At 44.7% G+C, this 21,275-nt stretch overlaps 2 protein-coding genes across 2 annotated transcripts in view; both read left to right on the top strand.

Annotated features, from left to right (window-relative positions):
- LOC138488503 (interferon-inducible GTPase 5-like) overlaps positions 1-13,261 on the top strand; it is a 497,053-nt gene extending 483,792 nt beyond the window's left edge. Inside the window, exon 4 of the mRNA XM_069615528.1 lies at positions 12,939-13,261. Coding sequence (XP_069471629.1) covers positions 12,939-12,977 — 39 coding nt within the window. The 3' untranslated portion in view covers positions 12,978-13,261. The remainder of the gene's footprint in view (positions 1-12,938) is intronic.
- A 6,124-nt stretch (positions 13,262-19,385) lies between these two features.
- The window catches only part of LOC138488505 (alpha-aspartyl dipeptidase-like), a 169,393-nt gene continuing 167,503 nt past the window's right edge, over positions 19,386-21,275 (top strand). The window contains exon 1 of the mRNA XM_069615529.1: positions 19,386-19,879. Coding sequence (XP_069471630.1) covers positions 19,779-19,879 — 101 coding nt within the window. The 5' untranslated portion in view covers positions 19,386-19,778. The remainder of the gene's footprint in view (positions 19,880-21,275) is intronic.

The raw sequence follows: 21,275 nt of genomic DNA, 5'->3' as shown, positions 1-21,275 counted from the left end.
CAGGGGCGCTTTCCTCCCTTCCAATTGGCTATCCTTTCTGGATAATGTCCCCGGGTTCAAGCCGGGTTAGAGTAAAGCGCTCCTATGTGTGTGGTGGACCGCTTTCTGTCAGCAGGTTGTTCAGAGTAGCTAGATCCAGCCATCCCAGTGAGACCCAACCCTTACCAACACCCCACTCCCCCCAGCTTCATACCTCTTTGCCCCCTTTTTTGGGCAGTCTGCACGCAGTCCAAGTCGCCCCCTGTTATTAGCTGTCCAAATCCTTCAAGGGTTCTCTTCTGGGTTCCCCCATTGCCGGCAGTTGCCCGCCACTCCTCCTCGCCTTAACTAGAGAAGAGTCGCTAGGTCTGGAAAAGACCCGGGGCTAAGCTGATGCCGGAACTGTTGGGACTGGGGGACTAGCTAGTCTTTTGGCTGTAGCTACTGAGATTCTATCCGGGGCTACAACCAAAGGATCAGGGGCTATAGCCCCTTTAGCCCCCCCCTAGCAACGCCCCTCCCACCCACTCATGCTTACATTTCCCAGGTGTTACTCAAAAGCAAAATCTTGCATTTTACCCTTTATCCATCAAGTTCATTTCCCTGAAAATTGCCAGTTTGACCTTATATCTGCAACGTCATGGCCCCTGCTTCTCCTCGATTATTTTAATTAGGTTTAGAAGAAGGTGTCTGCAAGGAACAGCGCGGTACGCGTGCCTTCATTGAAACTGTGCGTATTCAGCATCTATGGTGTCTTCTTTGATTCATTGAGCAAATGGCAATAATACATCACAGTCTGCTGCTACTTGTGTTGCTTTTAATATTGCTACGTTTTGGTGCAGAGGAATAGCCAGGCTCAGGCCCTTTAAACTTTCCAGGTTGCGGTGACCCCTAATTTAAATGATTTGCATAACAACAATGAAATGAGAGAACCTCACCCTAGGTCTGGCTCGACACCATGCAGCTCTCAGAGGCAGGGTGGACTGGGAGCCAAAAGAGGCCCTGGAAATCATTTTCAAAGTGGCCCCATATTTCACATTTTCAGCAAGCCCAACCCTTTTTCGATGGGAAATGTGAAAATACCACTCTAAAGAGGCCCAGGGTTGTGCAGAGGCCTACTGGGAAATCTCCAGAGTTCCCTGTAGGCCAGTCAAGCCTTGCTCTGAGACAGAAATAATGCGCTGTAATCGAATAAAAGCACTCCGTTATTAAATATAGTGGGCCTCATCACGACTTGGGCAGTAGCCCTTAAATGCAGCGTTAACGCTATTACCACCGCATTTAAGGGTCCACCCAAACATGAGTATGGCAGCATTTACCCTCAGCTCTAAACAGGGGGTAAATGCGTTGGAAAAATGCTGATTTTCAGTGTGGTAATGGGGAATTACATTTATCGCTCAACCCGTGATCCAGCAGTAATACCGCCAGATGGGTGGGCAGGAACACAAATACAGCTGGGCGGTATCCCAACAGGGTACCGCCCAACTTGTGATGAGACCCAGTGTCTGGCTGTAAACAACCAATCACGATAGCCAATGATTGCATCACGTGTCATCCCGCAAATGGTCATCACTCTCGATCCCACCTCTGTTCTCCATTCCTCCCACACATCAGGTTTCAGTGGCAAATACTGCACCACATTCTGTTGAGTTTCTTCAGCATCCCTCGCTTTGTTGCACAAAAGGAAGCTGATATGTAGACGCACTGCAAGAGCCGCTTATGGGATCGCCGATCAGCTGCACTGTGTGCCACCTACTTGGTCGGGGAGAAAAGCCATTACAGGTTTTGCAGTGCCTTGCTTTTATGAAGTGTACAGAGCTACCCAGCCCTGAATGCAAGGGAGTTCAGCAGAAAACCCTCATCATGAAGCATCCCCTGTGGTGTTGCAGCATCGCTGATGCCAAAGGCCTGCTGCCCCATCAAAACCTGGAGAGTTTGTATGTTGGTGGTGGTGGTGGAGGGGGGATTTTCACTGCGGACTGTGTGAGAAGAGTCTTAGGCTTGAGGGAGACAGCAATTTAGATTGCTGGTTGCAATGCTCCAGATAATATTTTGAAGTGGGAGTATTTTACTCCCTATTTTTTTTTAGGGAGTAAAAATGTAAGTTCAAGTCCCAGTGGAAGTATTTTATAAGTGAGTAAATTTACGTTTTAACTGGGAAATGGAAATCTTTTTGTAATCATTATTTCTCTGCACCTAGTTTTGAATACACATTAAAAGATGCATGTTTACTTCTTCCAATCACGCAGGAATAATAGCAGTTTCTTACTGTGGTATGTGGTACTATGAGCCAAAAATATCCATGGAGCTCTGTAAGTGAAAGCAGGGGCACATGGCCATATGTTTCCCTTTTTTATTTGAGTATTTTTACTCCCTACTTTTATTTTTGGGAGTATTTGCATATTTTTAGGGAGTAAAAGTGGCCAATCCACCCCTTATCTGTAGGGCTGGCTGGGTGAGATGACCAGGGATTCTAGCCTCTGCCCCCACCAATCCCCGATGAACGCCTGAGAAATGCTTTTATTGTACTGTCCAAGATGGGCGCTGCTCTGATGGGCAGAATTCCCAGCAGGCCACTGAGCACAGCACCTGAGCATGGCAGAGTGTGCTTTGAGGCATCACTCTGCCTGCCAAACAGCATGCCAAGCAAGGTAAAACAGGAGACTTCACCCCCAAATTTCAAGTAGCCCTTTCTCTGAACCACAGATTCTCGCCTCCGATAACCCTTAGTTGTTGCTTATGGTAATTGACGAGAATTTATTGACTTCCTACCCCTCCCCCCTCATCTGGGAACTGAGAGATGCTTGTTCTTCTGCACATGGGCTACAAATCATTGGGGAGAGAAAGAGAGAGAAAGAGAGAGAAAGAGAGAGAGAGAGAGAAAGAGAGAGAAAGAGAGAGAGAGAGAGAGAAGAGAGAGAGAGAGAGACAGAGAGAGAGAGAGAGGCTAGTGAAATGGGACCAGTATGTAAGTGGAAGCGCAGGGTTGTAGTTTGTTTTTCCATGACTACATGTTGTTCATTGTGCATGTAAAATATTTCAGAGCCCTCAACTTTATAGACAGTTGTCCTAAAGGTTGATAGACTCTTTATAATACCCATTCTCCTTCTTGCACTTCAACTCATAGAATACAGCTAAGTCCCACAAATACTTCGGTCCAGCTGTCACACAGTCACTGACATAGCAGTCATCTCTGAGCCTGAACACAATTCGCTGCCAGTAATTGAATAGTCACCTAATTCGAATTCCTATTTGCATGCAATGTAATGCTCTTTTATATCCATGTTTGCACAGACTATGGTCTTCCGAAGGGCCTTCCACCCCACAGTGCTTTGAAGCCATAGCCATGGCAGTAGGCGCTACACAAATATGAAATAACATAAAATCATTTGTGGTGCATATATATGTACTGGGTTTTATAGAGTGCCCACCTTGTTTTGAATCAACAGAGAGTTGTACACCAGCGGAATAGTATGCTTATAATTAGAACACTAGATAATTAAAGGGTATGCCAGGAAGGACACGGATTGAGGGATAAAGGAAGGGGATACTGGTTAGGGAGGGAATGGTGGATCCGCAGCTGTGCTCCCATTGAAGCTCTATTCCTGTGAGTTGCGCATAACCTGGGCAGGAAGGATAGCTCAGAGGCAATGCATTTGTCTTGTAAGCAAGACAACGCAGAGCAACACAGATTCAAATCCTTGCCCCGTTCTTAGTGGCTGGTCTCAAGTATTAGGCACATTATAACAGATTAATGAATTAATTTTGAGTGCATGGGTCTGCATCAGTGATTCCTTCCCTTGCTTTCTACTATGGGAGAGCACCCAAAGTGTGTTCCCTGTACTCGGCCGATAAGACCCCAAAGGTGTCAAGTGTTTAAGCAAGTTCCCACCTTTTTCTATGCCGATGTTGACCAGTCTTAGAAATCAACTCTGAATTGAGTTTCTCTCTCAAGATTCCTTACTTCTGAATATAGCCACTTACTTTGTACACATTTTGGTTGGATATAGTTACGAGAAAATATCCACCCAACAGCAGAGCATTTACAATATTAGGAGGGTTCACTACATAGATAAAAAGGTCCTTCGTTGTTATGTTAAAGTGGTAAATAGCCTGACAGAGCTGGGTGGGCTGGCTTCTCATCGGAGCAAGAAGACAATTGCCTGTGTAGAAAAGAGGACAGGATGGGGGACGAAGGGGTCAATATGGACATTTCAGATGGGCCTGGAAAAGGACTGTTGGAGTCCCCACTGGAACAAGAAAGGAAGCAAGCCCTCTCATCTTAGGAGAGGCCACAACCACATTACCACAGATCTCGTAGTTGTGTTTTAGTCCCACAAATAATATAGCTAGAGACAAAAGAAAAGATAGGCAGACTTGCTCACTTCAAGCAGGCCTCCCAACATGAGGACAGACTCCTTGATTCGAACCCGCCACCAATAAATTGCCACAGGTCCACCGTTGTGTATTAATGTAGCAAATAAAGTCTTAAACAATGTAAAACTCAGTCAGAGTTGCTTACACCAGACAGGCCTCACAACATGACGACAGACCCCTAACATCAGGACGAGCCATAAAACCATTTGCAGTAGTGGCCTCAGGAATTGCAAGAGAGACTGACTTATGATGGTCTCCACTCTGCCCCCACTTCTACATATTAACATGCCGCTGTATTATTCAGATAGACATATAGCGATATCCCCCACATTCAGCGACTGATTGATGACATGTCACCCCGAGCCTCAGCAAGGGCAGCAGGACTGTACCACTCCTGCCAGCCTCCCGAATGTGGGGGTAATCACTATTAACACACTAAGGTTTTTTTAACCACCAATAACGGTTAGAGTGAATCTCCCTGACTGGCTTCTTGGATTAACAGTAGTTTCAGCACTCGTGGGACATTGTCCTCGGCCGCCAAATTCATTTGCAGTTGCAGCCTTGAGGAAGCCCTGGAATCACTGGGCATCACTGCTTCTGGGTGACATGAGAGAAAACCTGCCGGATTTCCAACTCCGGAGTGATGGTCTACAAAGAAATAGAATTCCTGTAGTTGTAGAGTACATTTTGGAGGTGGGCGTATTGAGAACCCAATTTGAAAATTGGGATCAGTGACTTGTGGTCATTCAGAACTTTAAAGATTCTTCTGTACATGTCCAGGTGAAAGTTACAACAACCCCACAGAATGGCAATTGCCTCCTTTTCGATTCGGGAGTATCTGGACTCCAGGGATGTGAGAGCATGACTTGTAAAAGCAATGGGCAACAGGTTACCTTTTTCATTCGTTGGGTCATCACAGCTTCCAGACTATTGGGGCTGGCATCTACAATTAACTTGGTCGACCATTGAGGGTCAAAATACGACATGGACATGATAGTGTCTGCATCTAGAGCACTGTTGGTGGCATCAAAAGCTTCCTGTTGTGGTTTGCCCCACACCCATGGTTCAGCGGCTGTCGAGTGGAGTTACAACGGTTCACACAGAGTAGCGAGATGTGGAATAAATCTTCCGCAGTTATTTACCATTTAAAAAAAAATATTATTTATTAATGTGATGAGCTCAAAATGAACATTACATATATAAAATACATTAAAACCAAAACTGTGCATTTCGGATGGACTCTTTGGTGCAGGCGCTAACTATATGGCCTTTTACTTTTTGGGAGTCTGTGGACATCCCTGCTTTGTGAAACACAAACTCAAAGAATTATCAATGGTCTTTGAGGAACGTACATTTCTCCTTGTTGATGGTGAGGCTGTGCTCGCAAATTCTTTGCAGGACAGTGAGTGGGCGGTTGATATGCTCAGCATTAGCCTTTGCAAATATTAAGATTTCATCGCTGACGTTCAGGACTCCTGAAATTCCAGCTATTTCTCAACCTATAGTGTTGTGAAAGACCTCAGCTGCCGACGACACCCTGAAACTCAGAAGCTTGTAGCGTTGTAATCCTATCTGTGAGGAGAAGGTAGTGATGTACCTTGACATTTGGTGCAACATAATGTACGCCCTCAGAGGTAAATGAAAAGAACTGAGCTTCTTGAATGTTTGCCAGCAAGTCAACGAGTGTGGGTGTCGGATGCCTCTCCCTCTTCAGAGCTTTGTTTTGCAACTACATGCCCATGCAGATGCAGACTTGATCCGGGTTCTTAGGCTTCCATGCCACAACAATCAGTGATACCCATGTCTTGGGTCCTTGTGCTCTCTTGATAATGCCTGTCTACAATGGCTTGCGTAGCTCCTTCTCTTCCTTGGAGCACAGGTTGTATTGTTTGGCCAATGTGCAATCGCATTTCATGGGTCCTTAGGCATTCAATGCCTTCGATTACCTGCATGAACTCTTGTAGCAGGTCTCTAATGTATTCTACATGCTCTATGAAGGCAAGTTTGACCAGTTTGAGTTCCTCTGAGGTTTCGCAGATTAGCAGAGTTGATGTGTCCACTTTTGTGATATAAATATTTCCTTCTGATTTCATGCTATCATGGCGAAACCCCTCAAGGGCAACTCCCTGTAATAGAGTTGGTGTGTCGCTGCCATGTGCAAAATATGCACACTTTTGTTTCTCTCCGGATAGGGTGCAGTTTGAGTAGAGCAAATTGGGATACGCTCACTACATCAACTGACACCTTTGTATCAATAAGCACAGGCATGGGATTTCCCCAGATTAGGATCCTACAGTGTGGCTGTTTCCTCTTGCCTAGTTTGCGGCCCAGGGTAGAGACCATGAACCCATCATGCTCATCTTGAGAGTCTTCATGGTCCGGGGTCACTGCTGCTTCCATTTGGTGCACATTAGCATGTTGCGGTCGGGGCATTCTGGAGGGTGGTATGAAAATACCTGAGCTGCATACTTTGGCAAAATGTCCAATTCTGCCATACTTGGAGTAGTCTGGTCCATCAGCAGGGCACCGGACGCCGGACGCTGTGTGTTAGCAGTCCTCCAGAGTAGTCACACACACTTCGAGTTGATAGGGCCTGTGGTGGCTCTCTCAGCTTTTGGACCACAGTCTGGCTACGATCATTGGGTCTCCCGGTATGCCTTTTCCGAATGGCCTTTACTTACTGGATGCTCAATGATTGGAACACTGCTTCGATGTTCCCCACTCTTGCCTCAGTAAGTTCATGCAAGCAGCATAGCTCTTGGATGCACTGTAGGGTCAGCCCCCGGCTCCTTTAATATTTGCCGGTGGAACTTGTTGGAATGGCAACCCTGGATTAATTGGGCCCTCACCTCATCAGTCTCTACTACAAGGTTGTAGGTCAACGCAAGGTGACAAAGCAGAGCATGAAAAGCATCTTTGTGTTCAAGAGCAGTTTGGCTGGCTTGTTGTAACTGAATGTGTTTGAAATCAGCATAGGCTTGAGGGCTGAAATGCTCTGCCAAGGTCCTCTTGGCCTCTCTGTACGACGTGCAGTGAGGTTTAACATTTTGAAAATCTTGTGGACACTGAGACGTGTATAAAAGAAAGGGCTGACTTATTCTTGCAACTACTTCGAAATCATGGGAAGTGTCAAAGTATAGCTCGAGTCTTTCCATCCACATAGCCTGAGGCAGACAGTGCCCCTTGTGTCTCAAATTCATGGGTAGGGATGGTTGCCTGGCATCCTACTTTTACCACCAGTAGTTGTGTCCTACTAGCTGGCTAGGATGGCTTCTGGATAAAGACCAAACATAGGGGAACATATATCTTGGTGGTATATTGCTCGAACATCACCAGAGCTCTTGTGTCCCTACGGCATCAGCAGAACCCACTAGAATCACATTAGCAGCTCCACCGTTAATGGAGAATCAGGAACGCAGTTGCTCTCCACCCAGAGCCCTCTGGCGCATGCGCCGAGGTGCAGGCCTTTTATTAATGGTAATCAACAATTTAGACTCGTATTACTCCATAGGCATAATTCGGTTTTTTTGTACCACTGGCCAAAAGGCATTATGGAAACTGATTCTCCAGATTACAATTGTCAGTACCCACCTTCTTTAGATTAATGTTTAAAACACTTCCAAGATGGCCTCCAAATATTGCAGACGCACGTCACACTGTATCCATTGCAGATTGGACAGAGCAATACTGCTGAGGAGTGGTAAGAGTATCACAGAAATGGTAAACACTACCCTTCCAAAAGTGTACAGGCTTTCTCATTCAAAGAAAATCAGCATTTCTAAAAACTGCGATCATTGTAATGCAACATTTGTATCTTTCCTTTCACCTCTGCTTTGATTATAGAACCAGCTGAGAGTTCAGTTTTAGTCCCATCCTATTAAATCGTCGGGATGCAGGTCAAGCCACGTAACCTTTCTCACATCAAGGTTAATGGCTTTCTAATCCAATCTTCTAAATTTAACAAAATGCGTTTGCCCGCCAACCTTTGTCTGATGTAGCTTTTTCTAATAAATGAAAATAATAATACATAATTTGTATCTAGTGTTACTGGAGCATCTTGAAGCTTCACACATTTAGTACCATTGTCCCCTGGTGTTTGGTGACAGTCAAAGGACTCGGTTGCAATGGCTTTCAAATCTTTCCACTTGGGTAATGCAATACAGCGTAATGTATGCTGGTCTTCCACAGTGCTCTTCTGCCGTGGGTGCTGGCTTTGCAACAGCTGGTTCTGTAACAAAAGGAGGGGAGGTGTTTGGGAAATAGAGGGAGAGGCAGATGTGAAACCTGTGGTGTTCATGGGTGAAGGTCGGAAGTACCTGGGTCTTGACTGCCGATCTACTTCCATGGGTTTAATGGAAACACTTGGGGACATATTAACTCAAGGCCTGAGGGGTTGAAGTACTATCGGTGTGGTTACCCACTGATGTGTTGAAATGTAATAGGCTAAATTGGTGAGATAAGTGATAGAGTAATTAGTGTTGATCAACGAATGGCTAGGGCTGTGGCAGCTGTCTGTGGGGGATGTGTGTGTAGTGCAAGGTGGTAAGAGATTTTAGAGGGAAGTCGGTTAGTCGAGGGGAGCAGGCCTTACAAGGCAAGACAACCTAGTGTCTTCCCTGCACTCCTATCACTGGCCTCTGGCAGACCGGTCCCATTTCAATTTCTCACCCTGCCGTCAATTAATTCTCTCTCTCGATACATTGTGCCCATGTGCAACAAGTATCGGGGAGCTGGCAGAGGAAGGAAGGGGTCAATCTAGAGACTCCCCTCCTTACCATAAACTAGGTGCTGATAGTTAAGGGAGGGTTGAGTTCAAAGAAAGGGCTTATTGAGATATCTGGACCCCATGTATCCATTTCACCTTTCTTAGTATGTTGGATAGCAGGCAGAGAGCCACCACATACCTCTGGACATTCGTCAAGTGGTGTGCTCAGTGTTGACCCGTGCACTTTTACCCATAAGGTCAATGCCCATCGGATCATGATATGTCGTTTGTCAGGCCTTCCTCAGGCAAACCAGAATTCTAGGTCGGTTCTCCCAGAGGTCTACCCTAGTATCTGTCTCACACAGTGCACAAGGTCACAGACCAAATGAAATTCTGTCTGCCAACACTGGTCACACTCACTTGGTGTTCAAGTAACTCCATAACTTCAGTTTCAGAATAATGCAGAAACCCTGCATGAGAATCTTCAAGATGAAATGAGGATGAAATGAGGATAAGGAAAGATAAAAGACTGAATGTGGATTCCTCAAAGTACCCCCACAAAAATGGGTATGTCATCCCCTAGCCTAAAGGGGGTGCCACAGCTCTGGGCACTCTGGAGACCCCACTCATTACCATAAGCTAATTACTAAAGGCTATCAGAGGCCATAAGAACCTTTGATTCAGAGAAAGGGCTGCTTGAGATATGAGGAACCGATGAACATATTTCTCCTTTTGTAGTTTGTTGGTTAGCAGGCTGAGCCACCTCAGAACTCACTCTAACTTGCTAACGTGTTGTGCTCAGTGGACAGCTGGGGCTTTTTCTCGTTAGGGCAACACCTGTCAGGCCAGAAAACAGCATTTGTCAGTTGTTCCTCGAACGATCAGGACAAGGACGAGAATTCCTGGTTGATTTCCACAGATGTCTACCCAGTGTCTCCTTCAAGCCTCATACTCTTCTCACAGTGCACGCAGCCACAGGCCAAAACGAAATTCTGTCTACCCCGACCAAGTCACCACTAGGTGTCAGACTCTTACCTGCAATGTGACAGCCTGCACAGTTATCCCTCAAATACAATACAATGAATACTTGTGCATCGTTGCCTGCTCGCCTCTACTTGTCCCATCTGAATGTCTGCTGGTGCCCCACTAGGGTCGTCCAAGATGGTGCCACCAACAAGCAACAGAGTGGCAGTTGCGCAACTTGTGAACGAGTGAAGGGTGTGTACTCTCTTAGGAACTTGTTTAGCTCCAGTTCTATGTCTTTTACTTGTTCCACTGCCATTTGCAGTGTTTTTTAATAGTTCCATAAAATGTTCTACCTCTCTGATGGGTTGTGCCTACCTCTGGGTCCAGCTGCAGTGTTCAACCTCTGGAGTCTCTCAATAAAAAACAAATTCATGGCCATGAAATGCCAGACCGCAGTCTGTTTTGATCTCTTGTAAGTGGCTAGCATCTTTTCCACCTTTTACAGCGTGACCACCTCTTGGTGGTATCAGGTAATATTATCCGCATAAATAATGTCGCCATATATATGGTCGCCGGGAAGCGGCATAGGTGACATTATTTATGGGGATAATTTAGTGGGTAAATGGGAGCAGGGGTCCGCAGCGCCCTTTAAAAAAATATGGGAGTTGTGGGGGTGTCCTCCGCAGGTTCCATTGGTTAATATTGCAGCAAAAAAACAGCGCCATTCTTGTATGGGGATATTTTTGCAGGGATATTAAAACATGGAACACCCTGGCTACTACTATCAGATGTCAGCCATTGGGAAGACTGCAGAAGGCTGTGCTTATCTGTTCCCAAGGTTTGCCGCAGAGATAAGTGCTCCGGATTGCAGATTGTGTTTGCCCTGTGGCTTGACACGGCAGGAATTAACAGAGGTGAGCGTCTTCTGTTTTATCTAGTAGAAAGAGACACTGGACTTATCCACTGATTGATGAGACCTGTACCAATGGGTACTACACCCTCAGTTTTAAATCAATTACCATATACTTGAATGTATTCTTCTGTTTCTTAATGATTTTGCATAATTTTAGTTAGCACAAAATCTTTTAACAATTATTTAGTAGCTCCATTTCAAACCATTTTAATATGGCGACATTCTGTGTCACAGCCACAATATGTACATGTTTCGATCAATGATTGATCATTATCAGGTGGCTAAAACAGAAACATCAAAACAAAGAACACATATCACACTCAAAGTTCTTGATTGTCAAAATGTACTGAAAGCATATCAAGTGTACATTCGTCTGAAAAAAATATATATAATTCTTGAAATTAAAAAAGATATCTTGTAGCCACAATGAAACTTCAAGCCAATTCCTGCATGTGCCCAAATCTTAGCGAAGCTCCAAAGTGCTGCTGGCGTCAAACAAAGTAAAGCCTACTAATATGACTCATGAGCCTTCTTAACAAACACTAATAGTTTCAATCAACTGCTTAACCCCATCCCATGTTACTCATACTAATACTCATAGAACATGGACACACCCATTGTGAGGTCCAAATAATCAACTCATCTCCACAAGTTTCACAAACTCACCCTAGTGTACACAAAGCTTTAATTCCTCTGACACTATTTCCGTATCTTCCATAAGTTTCTCAACGCGAAATCCTTACATCCAAAAATGAACTATAACCTAACGTGTTCACTTGCTCAATATCAAAGTGGTATCCATCTTACTGTGTTGTTTCCATGCTTGATGCTAGTCTATTGCTTCTGATAAAAAACAATAAAGTATGTATGAGACCTTTAATATTAGACATACATGATTTCCATAGCATATTAGTGATATGCTGTGTGCACGCTTGCATGTGTGCTAATGAGAATTATAGCAAGATCATCCATGTAAACACATTACCATCCACCAAACATGTTATTGTGTAATGTTGTTAATGCACCTCCCAATTGCCAAATGCTAACATATTTGGTCTACCTTTGTGATACCAACCCATATAAACACGTTTGTGTGCCACGTATGCAGTTTAGTGACTTCCTGTAATATACCATAATATCAAATCATCCCAAAATGTACACAGATGTCCCAAAACATTAAAAAGGGATATAAAGCTTGCATTTAAAGAAAACCTCTAAGACCCCACTCTTTATTCATTCCCAATTGACTGGCATTTGTGTATCCAGAATGACTCTCTTTGCAAAAGTCTTCGCTCTGCTTCCTCCTCTGGAATGTTTTGACACCACTTCAATCACTTGAAATTTCAATTGGGTTATTTGATTCATTTCAAAGAAGTGTCTGGCTACTGGAATTTTAAGCTCCTGTTCCTGATATCTCCTTTGTGTTCTCCAATCCTTTCTTTGGTCATCCTTGTAGTTTCACCAATATATACCTTGCCACATGGACACTCCAAACTGTAGATAGTAAATGTAGTCATACATGTAGCAAAATATTTCAACTTGATCTCCTCTCCTGTGTTTGGACGATATAAAATGTTACCTTTGATGACATCTGTTTTATCTAGGCCATGTAACCATGCTTACTCCCTGACTCTTGCTTTAGGTTTGATGATTCTCTGGGCTATTTATGTGTTTAGTACGTCTACCACCTTTTGTCCCGCGGTGCAGGGGTCTCTAGGGACACAAGGTGGTAGAGGTACTAAACGCATAAATAGCCCTTGACCATAGGTACAGATGATATAGAAAACCCTTCCTTTTCCTGCCCCCCACCCCTGGACCATGCATGGTATGGTTGCACCAAAGGACATATTTCTTATGTCCTGATTAGTAAAAGCACCATCATTATTCAATAGATGAAATTAAGTGCACATTTAGTAACCTGTGGCCAGTTGGCTACTAGATTACTTTTAGAGGGGATACTTACCCTATGTCCCTCATTTCTTTATGTCTCCTCGACAGGAAGCAGAGGCACACTTCGAATTACCTAACGGCATTTGACTAGAATTAGATTCCAACACAATTGAATGGTCCTGAAGAAGATGATTTAAGCCATTACATCATCGAAACCGGTCGACCCTACTCGGCATGAGTGGTCTAATCTCGAAGAAGATGTCCACCAACATGCTTTTGGGACACATACAATAAGAAATGTTTTTATGTTAGGTTGCTGTTCTAGTGCCAAACTAGCTAGTCTGTATTTATGGAGACTATTGTATTGCCCTTATCAGAATAAGGTCTACAGTGATTAGTGCCCGCCCTGTAAACTGATGAATAAAGTTAGTTTCTCATTGACCTTAACCGGATTTTTATGTTTTGTATAATATGTATGAAAACTGAGTATGAATGAAGGTTGGATAGGGTGAATCCTTTGACTGTCCCTTTTAGATAGGTGATACATCATCCGTTGCCCAGGGAGAGATCTAAGAAAATGATAGAGAGAGAGTGTTCTTCCAATAGGGACATCTAGTATGAATGTGCAAGAGTGAAAAAATATTGTGTGCAGCTACGCAATTCATGTGTTCTCTGTAACCATTCTTTAGTGGTAAAACGTTGACCTTTAACGGTTGGAAAGTAAGTAATACTTAGAGTGTACAATATATTAAGCCCTAGGTGTGTTTTGCATTTATTTCAAGCCACTGTGGCTGAGGTGCCGTTCCTTTCAGCAGCTGAACCAGTAGTTATCGTTCCATCCATCAAAGCATATCCAAAGACACAAAGGTGAAGATGACGAGAGCCCAACAGGAATGAGATCTTTCTTTTCAATCTGGGAGTAGTGCTGCTCAGTGGGGGTGATCGCGCTGTTGACACACGCCACTGGTTTCGGGCCACCGAGTTGTCCCTTGTGTAGCAGCACTGCACCTAGTCTACAAAGGGTGGCACTGACCACCAACTCAGTGATCCTTTGGCAAATCAAATAGAGGACCGTTGTCTCTTCAGAAAAGGGCATCCTTCATTTTCTGGAACAGCTCATGGTAACCAGATTCATGTGTCCAGTCCGTGGAGTCCTTCAGCAGCTCATGAAGTGGTTATGTGATGGTAGCCAGGTTAGAAATATATCTATCACATAATTTGACCCTAGCCAGGAAGCTGTGCACCTATTGAACATTTAGTGGCTCTGACACCAATGTGATGTGTTGCATCTTTCCAGAATCTGCTGCCACCGTTTTCCGAAAACACGTGCCTAAAGAAGATTAACTGGTTGGTGCAGAATTTGTTTTCATTTTTGTGAATAGCACCTTGTATCCCCCTGAGCACTTATAATCCTGTACCTGACTGTAATGCATGTATAAATATGTTATAATTTACACTGATGATGCCAAGGTGGTCCGCTATTATCTCTGAATGGAATTCTGGAACACCTTTGCTGCCAACTATACCGCAAAGATTAATCGATTGTGTCTTCTCAATCTGAGATTCACTGAGAAGTTGTGATGTACCGAGAATCTGGATATAGGTAAAGGTAGTAATATACTGCCTTAAGATCAAATATGGAAACAAATCAGGCTTACTTCAGATCTGCTTTGATTTCATTAATCCTAGAAGTGAGGTGCCTTTCAGACTTGATGGCCTTGTATGGCAGCCTTATCTGAGCGCACATCCCAACTTCATCTGATTGCTTTGCCTTCTTGGCGACGACAATAGGTGGCACCCAAGCATGCGCTTGTTGATCTTCTTGGCCTGCTTCAATTTTCAGTGCTTTCTCCCGTTTTCAAATATGTCGAATGGTATGCAGTGGTGATGCAGAGCCACAGGTTATACTGTTGTGTATATGTACAATCACATCTATTTCCCTTTCATACATCAGATTCCTTGGAAGAGTGACAGGTATTTCTCCAGGACACCATTCAAGGGTTGTGGAACTCCTAGCAAAGGAGATCAGTTGCAGTGCATTTGCCGTACTGCGATTTGGCAACGTGCCCGTTCAAGTTTCTCTGACAAGTACTTACGCTAGTGTGCACGTCTCTTCACGTCGGATTCCGTCTGGAAGGCTTCTTTTAGTGGAATGGGTATAGTTTTCAGACTCATTGTTTGTGGTTGCTGTGTGCCTCTGCTTTGGCTGTGGCTTAAGTTTCCTTACCAGATCTGCCATGATGTCCATAGCATCCACTGTGTCTAGGATACTTTTACTGAAAGTCCTTCAATCAGAACATTGTATTTCAGATTGTCCCTACTGGTCTTTGTGTGGGTTTCCGCCATATCTTTGGTTACGGCCACAGTCCGTAACAAAAGATTAGCAACTAGATGTCACCATTGGTCCTACCACCTGAATACAGACAGTAGGGATGATGCTACTAACAGCTTGAACAATACCTGTACACTAGCTACCTCACCAACAACCGAGGCCCTCCCAGCCATCATCCCCAACCACCAAGCCAAACTCAAAGGCGCGCTCATTAACGCCCGCTCGGTCCCTGCTCACGCGCTAGATATCGCTGATTTAATTGTGACTGAAAACCTTGACTTTTTGGCAATCACTGAAACCTGGTTACATGCGGCGTCAGGACCTGCCTTAACCCTCGCCATCCCCGACAGCTACTCCATCATTAGGTGTGACAGGGACACTAACCAAACCAAGGGGGGTGGACTAGCATTCATATTCAAGAGTTCTCTCAATCTGAGAGCTGTCAACACCCAACAGTTGCCCTCCGCTGAGCTACTCTCAATTAAAGTCCCAACCTCACCCAATCACACCGCCTTAATGCACCTCATCTACAGGCCACCTGGCCCCACCTCCACATTAATAGAGGATATCTCATCCATCTTAGCATCCAACACGAAGCCTAAATCCCAAATCATCATACTTGGAGACCTTAACTTAGGTTACCTAGATACCAATGACACCAAAGCCTGTGATTTAGCCAGTGTCCTATCCGACTTTGGCCTTACCTAACACGTCAATGAACCTACTCACATCAAGGGACTTGCTTTGGACTGGGTTTCAGACATGAATTGTGCATTAAACATAATCTCAGTGTCACCTTGTGCTTGGTCCACCCATCATATAATAACATTCTCTATTAATTCTTGTCCACCCACAAACCATGTACCGCTCCACCTACCTTGACTCGCAACAAGAAGGATATCACTACTGAGAAACTACTCCCACTTATCCTCCTGCTTCTAAATTCGGTTTCCTCCACCTGTGATTACCCTACCGTCCTTGTGGATATATACAACCGAGCTATGTTAAAAGCCCTTGATTCCATTGCCCCCGTCAAACAGCGCAAAGAAAAACAGCGCAACCACCTTAATTCATGGTTTACCCCACACCTACGTGAACTCTGCAAAGATAAACGGAAAATGGAGTCACTCTGGAGAAGCTCACCCACTCCAGTAAATAAAATTAACCTCTTAGCCATCACCCTTACGTACAAGGAAGCTATACTTGCGGCCAAAAAAGAAGTTTACAATAACAGGATCATACAAGCGCAATCCAACACGAAGGAACTCTTTAAAATCCTTAAGGAATTAGAGTCCCCTGTCGCCCCCCTTGAGACATGTGCCCTTGACTCCAATTGGTGCGCCAACATACAAAAAGCACTACTAAACAAAATCACCACACTCCAAGCTAAAATCAACACCAAAATAAAACATCTCCTGGACTTAGTAGGCAATACCCAATCCTACAACATACCTTCCCCTAAACACTCCTTAAAACCCTTTAGCTTCTCACCACTTACCATTAAGGATGTGGAAAATATCATGACACAGTTAAAACCATCCAATTGTCAAGGTGACGCCTGCCCAGCAACAGTTGTAAAGGAAGCAGTGTCTGACCTCGCTCCTTTCATCACCTCCTTCATCAACTCCTCCTTCAAAACCGGCATAGTACCAAACAACCTCAAGGATGCTTGGGTAATCCCCTTAATCAAAAAACCTAACTTAGACCCTAGCAACCCTACCAACTACAGGCCTATCACCACGGTCCCTTACCTCCTTAAAATCCTGGACCGTGCCGCTTATCTCCAAATTCAAGACTATCTCGACACCAACAACTTATTAGGACTCAGGCAATCTGGCTTCCGCCCTAGACACGACACAGAAACAGCCCTGATAGATTTAAAAACTCCAATTGAAGATCTGAAAGACAAGGGCAAACAAGCGCTCCTTCTCTTACTGGATCTTTCCGCAGCCTTCGATCTGGTTGATCACCAAATCCTCTGCGAGCACCTCAAAACTGCCGCCCACTTTTCAGATGCAGCTACCTCCTGGATCAGCTCATTCCTTGCTAACAGATCCATGAGGGTCTTCTCACCTCTTGCCGCCGCTGACCCAGCTCACGTTCCATGCGGAGTCCCACAAGGCTCGTGCGTATCACCTACGCTCTATAACGTGTTTACAAAACCACTATTTGATATTCTTGACCATCTGGGTGTCACCTACACAAATTATGCGGACGACACCCAGATACTCATCCCTATAACAGGTGATTATGTAACTGACGTCAAAGCACTCAATGCAGTCTATTCCGTCATCCAGGCCTGGATGGCCCACCACAGGCTCTGCCTAAACGATGAGAAAACTGAGTTACTCATCCTAGGTTCTCAGTCCAAACTTTCAAAACTTGACAAGAAATATGAGGCCTTCAACATTGATGGCAACATCATCAAGGTCACCAATGTCACTAAAACCCTCGGAATCTACCTAGATTCCACCCTCTTCCTCAACAGACAAACCAACTCAGTAGTCTCAGCATCCGCGTATACTTGTAAATTAATCACAGCTTGCCGTCCCTTTTTAACAATGGACAACTGCCTGATCCTCGCAAGAACCCTTATCTTATCAAAAATTGATTACTGCAACGCCCTCTACCTCGGAACGAGCCAGAGAAACATTGATAAACTGCAGGTAACCCAGAATAACGCCATCAGGGCCGCTCTTAACATACCTAGGCGCGCTCACATCTCAGCCGCCAGACGTAAAATACGGTTACCAGTCAATTGGTCGAAAACATTTGGTCGACAGGACAACTGGTCGACACCATTTGGTCGAATGCCAAATGGTCGAATTTTTTTTTTTTTTTTACCCCTTTTTTGGGTTTTTTTTGGGGGGTCCCCCCCCCAACCCCTTTTTTTTCTTTTTTTCCCCCCCCCACACGAAAACCCACAAAACACATATATAAAAAAAAAAAAAATTCGACCATTTGGCATTCGACCAAATGGTGTCGACCAAATTGCAGTCGACCAGTTTGCTGTCGACCAATTGACTGGACACCGTAACATACACTGGCTTCCCATCTCACGGCGCATTGCCCTCAAAACACTTGTCTTAAGCCACAAAGCTCAGAACAATGCGGCACCGGCCTACCTGTCAGCGCGCTTCACGTAACACACAGCATCCAGACCTTTAAGATCGGCACAAGCGCACACACTCATCGTTCCCGGTTTCAAGCTTCAGACTGCTAGAGGCGCGAGCTTCCCAGTCCTGGCGGCGAAGCTCTGGAACTCCCTAACTAATGCTCTTAGGAACGTCCCATCCTTCCAATCCTTCAAAAAAGAACTAAACAATGGCTCCTGGAGCAAGATGATGTGCCGGACACCCGTCTGTAACTCTTGTTGCCCGTTGCGCCCTCTCGATTACCTTTGGAGATACTGTAGCTGACCGACTTCCACACGTAAAATGTATGTATATATTTGATGTACTCTGTATATATAATCCGCAATACTTGTATATAATCTGTAATGTGCAACTGCCCTGTAACACTTTCCTGTAACTACCTTTCCAAACATGCGCCCTGATGCCCGTGGGCAGGCTGCGCAATATAAATAAATAAATACAAATATGATGTACATCTCCTCTTCCTCACCCGTTTCATTCTCAGCTATCCATGTTGTCTGGCCTTGTCACGAATGGCCACAGGAAATTTGAGAGCTCTGCTGTGTTTTCTGAGGTGAGAGAGAGGGATATATAGAGTCAACTGCTTAAAGTTTGATTGGGGAAGAAGGGGACGTGCATTTCCTGTATACATTACATTTCTTTGGTCTCCGAGTCCCACACTTTTTACCCAATACAAAAAACCCATACCTATTGCATTTTCAATACTAACACCCATACATGCCATACCATTCGGCATCTACTAGCCCAGTGCTGATTTACCTATGCATCCTGGGATTTGTAGTCCTGGATTTCTAATGGAGGTAATCAAGGTCCACAAATCACAGAATGCTGCATGTTGGCACATATGGTGCAGAGCTCTCAAGTTTCCTGTGGCCGCATGCTCGAGAAGGCTACCCAGTCCCTGTTGTACCATATTTCAAATTGAAAAGAAAAAAAACGGCAAACCCCAGAATTCAAAGGTAAAACAGGACTGGATGTCCTCCTCACTCATGGCAAGAAACTTGAGCTCTGACGTTGTATTAAAAGGGAGGCACCGGGGAGCTCACAGCAGATAATAGCAGCTTGCGCAAGTTTCTTGAATACAGCACGCCAAGTCACATGTGTTGGCGCATTCCCCGAGTCAGTTACGGTATCCTGCGAATACATTCCAACGTCCGGGGGAGATGCCAAGAGATCTAATTCAGTCACCTGTCAGGCCGCTTAATAATAGGAGGAATCGGATTTGTTTGTGTGCTCGATTTATCTGATTCTGCCAAGCGGACCTTTGCCCTGGCAGCTTGAACGGCCTCGTGATTTGCAGACCGCAGCACTTCCTTGGGGAGGAAAGTGCACCGGATTTCTAAGCAGTTAGAGTCAGTGGCGAGGGCACACACGCGCACACTCCCCCAGCAGAGGGTCTGAAGGCAGCTGTGACAACTTCCCTTTTCTCCCATCTCGGAAAAGATCAGTCAGCGTCGAACCATGGGGGTGAGAAGGCGCCTGCTGCTCATCTCCAACTCGACCCTGCACGGGGGCAGCTACCTGGAACACTGCCACGACCAGATCCGGGCCTTCCTCGGAGAGTGAGTGGGTCAAAGTTCATTCGGCACTGCGTGTCGGTCACTGCCAGCAATTTGTGTATTCACAATGTTGCCATTAAAGTCTGCTTTGCTTGCCAATTCGAGCTTATTTAACAGGGATGTTTCCTAGCCTAGAGGGAAATCACCCTGAGATTTAGGCCAAACCGTCTGGACAGCCATGGCTTGCCCACCTCTGTCCTAGTAAACGGTAAATGTAGTCACCTCAGCTCTATTTTAGAGGGAGTTAGTTCATCCTTTGTATTTTAATCTTTTGATTGCGGTAGAATGCCCTAACGCATGGAGAACAGCCAGGGCTTTAAGTGGGGTAAGAACTCGAGGGGGAGGCAGGGGGGGGCTTATTTGGGGTGCGGCTTGTAGGATGAGCGTGGCCTTAAAAAGTACACAAACCATTGTAAGGTACGCAAATAAATATATAAATGTATGTAAGCATTTATATATTTGTATGCGTACTTTACTATGGTTTGTGTAGTATGCATGCCATCTTTTATAAACATAGAAATATATAACATATTTCGGTTTATAAAAGATGGCTTTGAAAACAAACATACCTGCTGTTTAAGGGAATGGTCAGTGAATTGCACAGAAGTGCAAGTTTCAACTTCTTCCTACACTTTTATTTTAAAACTAAACCATTCAGGAAGATTTATTTTTAGAATTTAAGGATAGAAACAGTACAACTTTTTTTTAAATAGTAGAAGAGCACTGCTCCTGCCCACTTCGACTAACGCCCCAGAGTATTGATGTGCGCCCCTTGAGAGCGTCTATAGAGCTCCAAGTTCGGTGGTGAGGTAAAAAAGCTGCAGCATTTCTGTTACTACCACTTTTTGGACCCGTAATGGAATTCCACTTTTACCGCACTGCCGAATTATGAGTTTGGATTTGAAGTGAATCCTCCACTTAAATCCCGAAAATTGTCTGAATTACCATGGCAGAATTACCACTCGCGGTTATTCTGTGAAAATCCCCATGGAGTCCTATGGTCACCAAAAATGTTTACACCGGCATACCGCCGTTGTAAACCCAACTATATAGCCTTCAGAAAAAATGTGAAAACTCATCTCTTCAAGTGAAAAGATAGTTCTCAGGCTGGTCAGGATTCTTTAGGCCGTATTCTTTCATAGTGTCCAGTCTTTTCTGTTTGTCTTCACTATGTCTTATGTTGCACCCCAATGCCTGCAGGCTTTTGGCACGATACAAACTAATAAATAACACAAAATGGTGAGTCCACTGAACATTGTGTCAGTAACGGCAACCAATTTTGGTGGTAATTTGGCAGTTTTACTGATGAAGATGAAAAATGAGAACCTTGGTTTTTTTGCATTTGTTTTAGATATTTTGGATTCAGTCAGGCCTGCCTTCCCTGCAAGCCCGGCTGCCA

This window comes from Ambystoma mexicanum, chromosome 9, assembly GCF_040938575.1.
Source record: "Ambystoma mexicanum isolate Mex_15411 chromosome 9, UKY_AmexF1_1, whole genome shotgun sequence".
Taxonomy (NCBI): Eukaryota; Metazoa; Chordata; class Amphibia; order Caudata; family Ambystomatidae; genus Ambystoma; species Ambystoma mexicanum.
The sequence above is the reverse complement of the archived record's forward strand: the minus strand, read 5'-3'. Positions and strand labels throughout refer to the sequence as shown.